This window comes from Pogoniulus pusillus, chromosome 1 (genome assembly GCF_015220805.1).
Source record: "Pogoniulus pusillus isolate bPogPus1 chromosome 1, bPogPus1.pri, whole genome shotgun sequence".
Taxonomy (NCBI): Eukaryota; Metazoa; Chordata; class Aves; order Piciformes; family Lybiidae; genus Pogoniulus; species Pogoniulus pusillus.
Window position 1 is genome coordinate 32,304,073 of NC_087264.1, and position 11,760 is coordinate 32,315,832.

At 46.5% G+C, this 11,760-nt stretch overlaps 1 protein-coding gene across 2 annotated transcripts in view; it reads right to left on the reverse strand.

Annotated features, from left to right (window-relative positions):
• Nucleotides 1-8,150, reverse strand: part of SPRED1 (sprouty related EVH1 domain containing 1) — a 65,081-nt gene extending 56,931 nt beyond the window's left edge. Inside the window, exon 1 of one of the 2 annotated variants that reach the window (XM_064147893.1) lies at nucleotides 7,486-8,150. In XM_064147893.1, the coding sequence (XP_064003963.1) occupies nucleotides 7,486-7,517 (32 nt within the window). In that variant the 5' untranslated portion in view covers nucleotides 7,518-8,150. The other variant, XM_064147894.1, reaches the window with a different exon arrangement.
• Nucleotides 8,151-11,760: the final 3,610 nt, after the last annotated feature.

The following is an 11,760-nucleotide window of genomic DNA, read 5'->3' on the forward strand; positions in this document are numbered from 1 at the left end:
GTACATATGGGCAACCACTTACGTAGGTAAAAAAACCCATAATCCCACGCCAGGATTTCCTATTTTAGATGTACAGACCTCAGCTCTAAATCCTGAATTAGCTCCTTTACATCTTTCAGAAATGAGCTCCTGTTCAAGGCTCAACATGTACTGGCCTCAACCAAGGTGTTCACACTAAGGCATGCTGGACTGGGATCCAGAGCAAGCAGTACCTATGGCACAGAGGGCTTCACCCATGCCTGAGAGGCTAAAAAGTTTTTAGGAAGCTACAGAAAGACTCCTAGATCAGAGCAAATTATGCACTCCCACCTTTCACTACCCTTCCTTAATCCCTTCAAAAGGTTAAAGAGTGAGACATCACTTCTGCCCTCCAGGTTTATATCACTTCACCAAAACCAGTTCTGCACAACTTCTGAAAGAAGAGAATTTGCCAGCAGGAATCCTCACTAGAGTTTTGTCTTACCAAGCTTGGGTTTATTTAGGGAAGGCAGGCAGCCTCAGCTATCATTTTTAATAAACCTGTCACAAGTTTTCAACAATTACTTATTTTTTTAATGAAATTCTTGGTGCTCCTTGTTGCTACCCTTCTTTATTTACAGCATTTGACTTTACTGTAACAAATCAGTTTCATTTTTGCTTGGACAAATTACAGTTAGTGTTGCAGTAAGTCATAGAAAAAGGGCAATTGTCAACAGTTGCCAGATCATCCTGGTGAAGACCTTTTTCTCTGGCACTGGTCTTCTGGAGCTGTACTTTAATGACAACAACAACAGAAGATAACTCCTAAAAAAGATAACTCCTAGACTTTGATACAACCTGCTCTAAAGCTACTCATCACCTCAGAGAATTTCTTTAGGACTTCTAACAAGGTGAGTGTTTGCCTTGCTGTTGCAGAAGTTTGGATTACAAGACTTCCTCATTCCTCACCTAACTACAATACCACAACGAGTAACAGCCTACATTTTCAAATGCAAAAATAGATACATAAAAGAAGAAAAATTAAAAGAAAATGGGAAGAGAGACAGGAGAGTAGTGAGGGAGGAAGGGAGAGAAAGAGATCTTTACGACCTCATTAGATGGTTTAGATGTTTCAACAGTACACATTTGGGGAATTCTTGTGTAGCATACACATGTGAAGTATTTTCCTCTGAATGGAAGTTTGGTATTGGGCAGCAATGCAGAGTGGAGCACAGTTAAGTGCTTTCTATGGTCTATTTTCCCTGTTTGAAGGGAAAATAAGAACTCACATGACAGTGAGTTCTCAGAAGAAAAAAAATGCTTGTGATCCCCTTTGCCTACACAAATACATTTATCATATTTAGATTTTCCTCTTCTTGTTATTATTACCATTTATTCCCCACTTTATTTGGAGGACTGGGAGTTAGGGCCTGCAACTGTGTAGGAAGTCTGTTATTTAATCAGAGACACATTTATAAACAATTTTAGTACTCAAAGCACTTAAACACGAGGTTTTTTGGGTCCCTGAGTATACACAAAGATTTCTTGGTCGTTTGTTTTTGTTTGTTGGGGTTTTTTTCCTCTTAAATGTATTTTCTTGTCATATGTAGGAGAAAAACACTCAACACAAACTGGTATCCCAGATAACAGCATGAACATTAAGTAAAAGATAAGCTTGAAAAGATGTGAAAACATATGCACTCAAAATGTCTGCTTACTTCCTGTGAGGAAGTGTTGTTCAAGACCACCAGTCTTAGAGACTGCTTCCCTGCACAGACAATTTTCAAGCAGGAGAGATGCCACATTTACCTTTGTGCCATATACCATAAACCATGTTACCATACACAACATGATACCACCTCATGCACGAGAAAAACCACAGGCAGTAGTGCCAACCAATGGATTTTACTAGATCCTAGTCCAAGCACTAGCAAAAATAAAATAAATAAAATCTTCTCTTACAGAGCACAGGAAAAGTAACCACAACAAAAGTAAGGATTGCTATTGTCTTAAGTCTAGAAATAGATGTTAATACAGCATATCAAAAGAGCATCCAGTCCCTTGCTTCCCTCAAACAAGCACTGATTAAGATTATTTCAGCTGAATACCATGACTGGTTAGACGCACCTAACAAAGCATCTGCAAGCATAAAAAACCTCTTGCCATTATGTTTACAGCTTCTTGAATTTCACTTGGCATATTTTTAGCATATTAGTAGCCAGCAATTAAATAAGTACTTCACAACTATGAGTGCTTTCAGTAAAAGGAGTAAATATTTTCAAGGGGTAGATGTAGGAATAAATTTTAGATTTTCTGGGGCCATTTATTTTTTGGTTTATGATCAGTTCCAGCCACTTAATAACTGCTCGAGTTAAAATTCGCTTGCTTAAATGTTGTTGCACACAAGAGATGAAAAAGACAAATGACAATTCCATTCCAATATACCATATATTTATGTATTCCATACAGAAACTGGGATCCTTAACAACATGGCAGCTCCCAGCTGCCTTTCAGATTCCATTAAGGAAATTGTCACACGTTCCAATTGAGAAAAAAAGAGGGAGAAAGCAAACATTAGAACATCACCGTTTAAGACAACAAATATTCTGTGCTGCAGCACAGCTACTTTTTCTGAATCAGGACAGTAACCCCCCCAAAAAAGAAGTATATTTCCTTTGCCTCCTTTTTAAACATGTGTCAATATTATGAAAAGTATATTTTTGTTTCTGATATCCCATAAAGTCATCAACAACGCAGATACACCAAAATGGGCAAGCAACAAAAAAGTCAGTGTTTAGCTAAAAGCCACCAGGAATGCCCTCAGCTTTAATCCTATGATTTCTGATCAGATTAGGATATATTCCTTTCAATAAATGTCTCTACTTTTGAAACATATCTTAACATCCTTGATGCCACACTTCAGGAACCTTAAATTTTAAATGAACAGACAAGAAAAACAGTAGTCAATGTTTAATTCTAGCACTGCCTCTAGTTACGCTGAAGCATCAAAAAAGCATTTTTCTGCAGCACCTCAGTCATCAAGTGATGTTGCTAAGGTGAATACTACCAAAAAAAAACAAATAAAAGAAAATAAATTAACAAAAATCTCCTGACTACCAGATTATGCAACATGCAAATTTCACCTTCAAAATATTGTCACGTAAGTTAAAGCCAAAGCCACGGAAGCAGTTGATAAGCCTCCCCAGGACTCTCTAGAGAACCCTTCTCCCAAATGTATCAGAATTACAATGATTTCAGTAATTATCAATTGGTCCAGAAGATGCTTTTCTTAAAAATTAAAAATTTAAAAAAACCCCCAACTCTGACTTCTTTCCACAAATTCTTTATATTGAGGAATGAAGAATTCCAAAGTCTATCTATGCTCTGCATAGCAGAGGGGAAAAAAAAATCAAATCAGTTTCATGATCAATCTTAAAGCCCTCCCACAACTAATAAAACCAAACTAGTTGGCTTTACTTTCTGTGCTCCCCCTTTCAGTATTTTGTCTTGTAATACAAGGAGAGCTCAAGCATAAATAGCATTTTCATGAATAAGACATGAAAATATCAAGTAAGCATTTTACTTTAAATCTTTCGTCCAGATTTACTTTTTTCAAATCAACATTTGAGGATGCTAATAACATCCCAATCTAGAGGCTGTTAAGCACACAGCATTAGCATATACCTCACGTTTCTTCCATTTATAACTCTTTAGGAAAACGAGTCCAAGACTACCTGTATTTATGTTGCAAGATAATTAGCATACAATAGTCTGAATCTGTAAAAAACAGAGTACGTAAAAACAACTCTGTATGGAATTCAAGAGCACCAGCATTCCCTGAAAAAGAAAGAGGCCACCTGCAATACAGAGGGAAGTAAACAAGTCAGTGAAGCAGTGCTTCTACTTTTCAATAGCAGCAACTCAGACTCCATCTTAAGCCTGTCATCATTCATCCCTACTGAATGGGGACTACAGAATGTCACAATGATTCTGCTTTACTCAACACTGAAATTCACTAGCACTTCTACATAGTCACAAAATCTGCCACCAAAGCAGGAATTTGGCTCAGTTCTTGCTGACCTGCCTGCTTTGACTTTATGTTAAGCTGCACGTACAAAGAACTGACCCCCAAGTCCACAAATGCAACTGATTCCCTCATTTAAAAACTGACAGCATCTGTGAACGCCGCACCCTGTTCATGCTGACCACACTGACTGCAACACACCAGTCAGAGAGACAGAATGATGAAATTATCTGGAGGCACAGAAATACTCTCATCTAACTAATACCTAAATGACAAATGCAGGAACATCATTATAATGCCAAAATCACCAACCAAGATTCATCTGTGGCAATCAGGGTTTTTTAAAGACTGCTTTCCATATGTTCATGACTGAGAAGAAACCTGGTAGTCCTTAATGCAGCTTTTTAATCAATCTTCCCCCCCTCCACCACTGGGAATTGAACACTGCTAATTGAGGTCAAACTCCATAGACACCACAAATATTTATTTCTTACTCCATAAAATGAAGTTTTATAGATGAAAAATAACCCTCAATCACCAGAATATTCCTGGTAGCTACAACAACACAAAACGCACTGCAAAGAACCCGTATTCACCCTTATATGCCGAGAGATCTGTTAATGAACTCAAGGCTACTGATGATATCAATTACACCAAAAAACAGTCAACTTTTATAATTTGTAGATCTGTCCTATTTTGACACAGGATTTATTTGGGATTTCAATCCCATTTCCCAGTCATTTGAAGTGACGTACTTGTGCTATGTGCAAAATCAACCACAGAGAAATGACAAACCTGGCCTCAGAAAAAATGCTGCTAAAAAAGCAAGTAAACTGGGAAGAGAAATTTTTTTTCCACGACATTCTAACAATCCAAGTTAAAAAAAAAAATCCGTATTCTTTGAGAAAAATCATTGTTTATAGTGCTTGATATGGTTAAACACGTTTAGCTCTAAACCAGCACAGAATTAACTCAAACCCAGTGCTGTTGGTGAGCTTTTCTAAGTAAAGATTACTAATTCTCTTGGGTTGCACTAACAACAAAGCCTCCTCCATTCCACAAATGCATAATTATTACTTTAGTGTAATTTGTTAAGGTAATGAAATAGGGTATTCATGAGCACTGAACACCACCATCTTAATACTAGCAACCACAAAACAGTTACCTCAAACAAATATGTTGTCTGCTTCAGGGATCATTCATCACTAAGTTTCATTCAATTTTATTTTTTGGAAGGTTTCAAAAATATTTAAAATCAGAGTTAACACATTGACCTCTAAACAGTTTATTCTGTATTAAAAATATCTCTGTTACTCTGCTATTTCAGAGGTCTCTCCAGCCATGACATAGGTTAAGGAGAAACGGAGATAGCTGATCTACCATAAAATTCTGAAAGCAAGCAAAAATGTACTGCATTGCTGCTTTCTATCCATTCAGTTGCCTTCACTGTTACCTGCATTTTATAACAGGCAACATTTCAGGATGTCTCATTCAGCAGGACCGACTTCCTCCTTCTACACTACATTGGTATCTTGTCTATGTAAACCACTGTTGTTCAATAAAATGAAAATCACCCAAAATGGATTAACTTACTGCCTTGGAAACACGTTCTTAATAATTAAATTTTCAGCCTTTTATTTTTTTGAGTCTGTATTTCTGCAGGGGAGAAAAATATTCTAGCGTTTTGTGAATAAAACTCTTCCCTGCTTACATGTTAAGGGACACAGCGAGGAGGTGCTTCCGAACGAAAGCTCCTTTACAGGAAAAGGACAAACACTGGCCATAAAATCCATTCTCCCCTCCCCGTTTTCGCAGCAACTTCCCATGCTCGCAGCCATAAGCCCTGTCGGAGAGGGCTGCCGGCGCGGCGGCCGCCGCTGCCTCGGCTGGGCGGCAGGTCCGCTCGCCAGCGCGGCAGAGTGAATGGGCAGCCAGGTATTTTATGAATGGAGCGGATCACGTGCTCCCAGCACCTCCCCGAGCTGATATTTCCCACAGAACTGTGTCAACAAGCAGCCACAGCACCGAGTCCTGCCGCGGGGCCGGACACCTTCCCCGCCGGCCGCTGCTCACAGCCCGGCCCTCGCCAGGGCAGCAGCGGCTCTAGGTACTCGGCAGGGCAGTCCTGGCCGCAGGGCTGCGGCGATGGCAGCCTTTTTTTTTTCCCGTTATTTTTTTTTATGAATGGAGATTGTGGTATGCAAATGAGAGCGATTCACAAAAAAAGGAAACATGGCGGCGGCCGCAGCTCCCGGCCCCGCAGCGGCTCTCGCCCGCCCCAGCTCGGCCCGCTCCGCGACCGGCACCGCGCGGCTCCCCCCGCTCCCCCGGTGGGCTCCCCGCGGGCCCCACTCCGCTTCCCCGCCGGGCTGTGCCCGGGCTGCTCCTCGGGGATCCAAAGGCCGAGCTTGCGGAACGCAAGAGGAAGGTGCGCGGCCCATGCTCGGGGGAAGGCGGTGAAATGGGAAATCAGCCTTTCCTGCCGGAGGAGCCCCGTCCGCAGCCTGTCAGCCGGCTGCTCTTCACCCACCCACCGCTACCTAGCCGTACAATGGGCTCAGGGCTCCCTCCTCCCCATCACCATGGCCGCGACCGGCGCCCGCATCATTCATAAAATCCGCCTGAGCAGATGCCGACATGGCAAATCGTAACGCTAAAGCTCGGAGACTGCAGTCTCCAACCTCACACTCCGTCATAACACAAAAAAAAAGTTTCAAAATACCGTATATTTGCTTTTCAACGCCATAAAGAACTCGGGCGTTTTCTGACAAGTATTTATCTCCTCCGACCCCAAACGTATTTCAAAGGCAGATTGCACGCCGAGGGATACAGCCGCACACACACATTCTCCTCTAGATTTCCTCCAAACCAGTCACATTAAAAACATTGTGATCTTCGAACTGTCCCCTTTCTATTTTTTAATTAAAAAACAAACAAACAAACAATTAAAGCCAAACAAAACGAAACCAAACCAAAAACAGCGAAATAAGGGCAAGTGCTCATTAAAAGAAAGAAAGGGGGGAAAAAGGCTTTAGGGTAGGTTTAAGCTGTATTTACACTGACTGACTCATCCAATTAAAATTCAGGAGCAGTTTCCTGCAGGATAAAGCTCCCACACACTAGTTTCCATGTGAAATATCCACAAGTAATAGGATATTATCGGAGGTGGTACGTGCCGATACCTCTCTGGGCATTCCAAACCCGTCCTCCCCCTCCACGACACCATCGTTACCTGCACCGTTTTCTACCGGGCTTTAATTAAAGCACGCTTTTCTGGCCTCTGCCTCGCAGCCTTTTTCAACCAAGCTCCTTCACAAAGAAGGAGTCTTCTGGGCTTCCATGTACGCGAGCAGAACTGCGCAGTATGCGCAGGGGAAGGCCAGAACACGTACGTGCGCGGGCAGAGGCCCCGCGGGGCGCGGAGCCGGGGGGACGCGCCGAGTCCCAGCCCCAGGCGGAAGGGAGAACCGCGGCGGCGATGGCGAGGGGAAAGGGGCGCTTACTCGTTGTTAGAAGTCGCCGTCTCTTCGCTCATTTTCTCCTCACCGCGATCCGACAGGGAGACGGAGCAGCACAGACGCAGCCAGGGCGCAGCCAGAACTCACCAGAAACTTCACCATTGTTACCCCCCCGGTCTGCCGCCCCCGGCCAGGGCACGGGCAGTGTGGTGAAGCGAAGGATTGGGAGGGGAGGCAGCGATCTTTATCCTGGGAACATGAAATCCTTGTCCGGCGGCGGAATCTTTCCCCTGTCCTTAGAGATGATGATGATGGTGAAGGCAGTGGTGGAAACAGCAGCACCGACCACGGATCTTCTCCCTCTTGAGCTGCTCCCACTCAAAGGGAAACGGAGTACTGGAGACCAGGGAGGGCTCACCGCCGCAAAAAGCTGCACCGCACCGTCCTCCCGACGCAGCTCATCTCCCGATGCAGTCGCCTTCGCTATGACCCTCCTGCCGCTGCTCGGCCGCCTCCCGCGCCCAGCCGGGGCAGGCGGCGGCACAAATTCCTCCAGACACCGGAGCCGCCACAGGCCGGGGCGGGAAAGGGGGCGGGTGGGGGGGAAGAGAGGGGGGGCTGAGCGGCTCGACTGGGCTCTCCCTCCCCCTCCAAAGCGACGCCGAGCTCTGCGCAGGGAGGACGAGCCGGCCCCAAGGAGAAGGCTGGTGACGGGGGGAGGGAGGCGTTTTAAACCAGCCTGGGGGTGGGAAAGGGGGGGGGACGGAGGAGAGGGAGGATGCGTCACGGCTGTTTGTGTGAGGAAAGGAGCGGGGAGGGAGAAGAGGAGCTGCCGGGGCGAGCGAGGAGCCTGCGGCCGAAAGACGAGGGGAAGAGGAGGGATAAAGCTCGCGGAGAAGTTCAGCGGCCGCGCTCCTTCCCCGACAGCAACTCCATTAGCGGCCGCCGCCTCGGCTCCTCGCAGCGGCCGCAGCCGCCTCCTCACAGGAAAACTGGGCGGAAGCGTTGACTTCAAGCTCCTTCCGCCGCCACAGCTTGATCCAAAATAACCACGGGGGAAAGGGAGGAGGGAAGCGAGGGACGGGCGAGGGGCAGAACGCAACTCCCTGGGCCCCGCGCCGCCGCCCTCCCCGCCGCGCCCGCCGGCTGCCCCGCGATCGAGTTTCCTGAAAGTAGTTCCCTCCCTCCGGCGCTGCCTCACGCGCCGGCCGAGGAGCCGCTGGCACGCGCACGCACGGCGCCGCGGAGGGATACTTCGGCTCCCGCAGCGTCCTCCTTCCTGCGCCGAGGGAGTGGAGCGGGAGTGCTCGGGGCGGTCTGGAGTCGCGTCCGTCCCGGGCCCAGATAGCGTCATGCCGGGGAGGGGGAGTTGGCGCCGACTGGCGGATTCTGCTCGGCGCGGGGCTGCGCAGACCCCCGGGGCCGCCGCCGTGGGACGGGACGGGCGGGTGGCCCGGGGCGTGGCGGCCGCGGGCCTCTGGCTGAGGGGGGCTCGGCCCGGCGGGGGCGGCGGCCTGCAAGCGGCCGGGAGGTCTGGCGGGCGCGGCTGAGCGCCAGTGGCTCTGAGCCTGCGGGCCAGCTTTTTACTTTTTCCATACTTTTTAAAAGCCGAAGCGAATGTAAACGCTGTAAGTGTGCGGTAGCCGCCGTGGAGTGCAGCGGCTGGGTAAGTGGGACTCCCGGTGACCCGTTCCTTGCAGCTGGTACCGGCGTCCTCTTCCTCGTAGCTTGCTGTGAGCGTCCATGTTCAGCAGAAATGCACCGGTGAAGAGATGGACTGGCGAGCTGAGAAATGCGGTCATGTTAGCTTGGATCTGCTCTACTTTCAGCGATGCCGTGTGAGGCTGCCGCCAGTGTGCCACCTCTGAAGATGCGCAGAGCTCACCTTTTGAAATGGGAGCTCATCTGTAATTAGTTTCTTAACTTTAGGAATGGTTTGAAGTGGGTGATGGCACGGGGGGGCGTGTGTCATCCTGCCTTGGCATCTTTCTCTAGATGCACGCTGAAATGGAACCATCTGTAGTTGATTCAGGTAAGCAGTGAAATCAAGAAACAGCAGCAACCGACCCCCATTCCTTCTCAGGAACTTACATAGTTACCTTGCTGCTCGATCTGATGGAAAAGTGGAGCAAACCCTGAGGATTCAGTCATGAGTCAGACCATCGAGTAAATTAGATGATAATAAAAGATTCTTTTGTGGTTTTGTCGGTTGGATTTTGATTCCTCTTTCCTATGTGTGCTGGTCAACTGATACATCTCATTGTCCCACGTTTATGGAGTAAACCGTCATGGTGCTACTAAGAGACATCGTTTCCCCCGTGGATGTTTGTTATCCCCTTCTTGTATACTCCACTTATTCACAGCTGCTTTCCAGGAGCCTTTTCTCTAAACTCTTACTCCCAGTTCAGTTTTTCCTGTAAGTGTGGAGTTTCTCCTGAACTCTGGTGGTGTCAGGAGCAGCAATGAGCTGTCCTCTTCCTGTTTGAAAAGGATGGGGCAAGCTCCCTTGGCGATAATCATGTCTGATTCCCACACTGCTGGTGGCTGGCTGCATTTCCCAAGGAAGAGAGAAACTGGAACGTGGGAAATCGAGAGAAGGAGCCTTCACCATTCCAGGGAAGCTGCAGTGCCTGCTTCATCAGAGGCCAGACTACGAGCTTGCAGCGTCTGTTCCAATGCAGAGAAGTAGAATTACATTTAGCAGTGGGCATTTGCTAAGGGAATTCTTTCTTTCCCCTTAAGGGTCAAAATATATCTTTTTCTGTGTGTCTTAACGATGTCCAAGGATTTTTCTTGGAAGACTTTCCCCTTGTGATTGAAAACTATAAGGAAATGGCATAGTGAGGAACAAGCACAGTTTCAGCTAGTTTTTTTTATTGTGAAGGGTGGGTGGTTAAAGCATTTTACAAGTAAATTTTTACCTTAGGAAACAAAAAGCCTCTTTCATTTCTAGATGGTTTTGCTTGTCTCAGTATTCCTATGGGTGAAAATTCAACGTTTCTAGAAGAGGGTTCTGCCAGAAGCATAAGGGAGCAATTCCAGTCAGTGCTATCAAGGTCTCTGATGAAGGTTCTAAACCACTGTTGAAGCAGCACACATCTCAAACCTGCTATAAAAGTGTTGGCTTCCTTGTCTGGGAGGCTTTTGTGGGAAATTTCCAATTGCTTAGTATATTAAAAAAAAAAATAACCTTTCTAAAAGAGTACACTGCAAAATGGATCACTTCTTCATGAAACAGGCTCACACAAAGACTCAAAAATACAGTACAAAGCCATTATTGTATAATTTTATAACTCACATTAATCAAGTTCAGTATTTGATGGGACTTGTATCAGGTGTTTTGAAACTCAGGTGTGGGGATGTGGTATTATCTAACTTCTCTTTTCAGAGACCTTGTCTTGTGGCTTGCAGCAAAATTAATACTCATTTTCTGCTGGCTTCAGAATTGGAATGCTTAGCATTCCTTAAGCTAATGTTTATTTAAGGTGATTTGATCACTAAGGTCCTGTACAGGAATGCTCAAGAAGCAGCTCAATTTGTCATGGTGGTACAAGTCTAGTCAGATCTACCTGAAGAAGTGCATTAGAAGGGGAGCGGTCAGTAGGTCAAGAGATTCTCCTCCCTCTCTGCTCTGCACTGATGAGGCCACATCTGGAATATTGTGTCCAGTTCTGGGCTCCTCAGTTCAAGAAGGTCCTCAGGGAACTGCTGGAGAGAGTCCAGCCCAGAGCCGCAGAGCTGCTGCAGGCCAAGCTGTGAGGCCAAGCTTGGAGCACAGGAGCCTGAGGGCTGCCCTCATTGCTGCTGTGCAGGGCAGTGTTGGGAGGATGCAGCCAGGCTCTGCTCGGGGATGGCCAAGGACAGGACAAGGGGCACTGGGGGCAAGCTGGACAAGAGGAGGTGCCACGGGAACAGAAGGGAAAACTTTTTCCCTGTGAGGGTGTTGGAGCCCTAGAGCAGGCTGCCCAGAGAGGTTGTGGAGTCTCCTTCTCTGGAGACATTCCAAACCCACCCAGAAGTGTTCCTGTGTGACCTGCCCTGCATGATCCTGCTCTGGCAGGAAGGATTGGACTGGATGACCTCTTCCAACCCCTAGCATAGATTCTGTGATACTGTGAAAGAGGTGCTCAGGGTGGCTGCGGAGTGGAGCAGGACTCTCTGCAGTAGAAGTATTATAGATGTGTTAGGTAGGGTTAGGTTGCATAATTCAGATCAGCCTGGCATTCACATCTTAAAATCCATAATTGGATCAGTGTAAGTTAAGTAATGCCATCCAGATTAGTCAGGCACGGCAGAACTTAAGCAACCTATTCTTTGTTG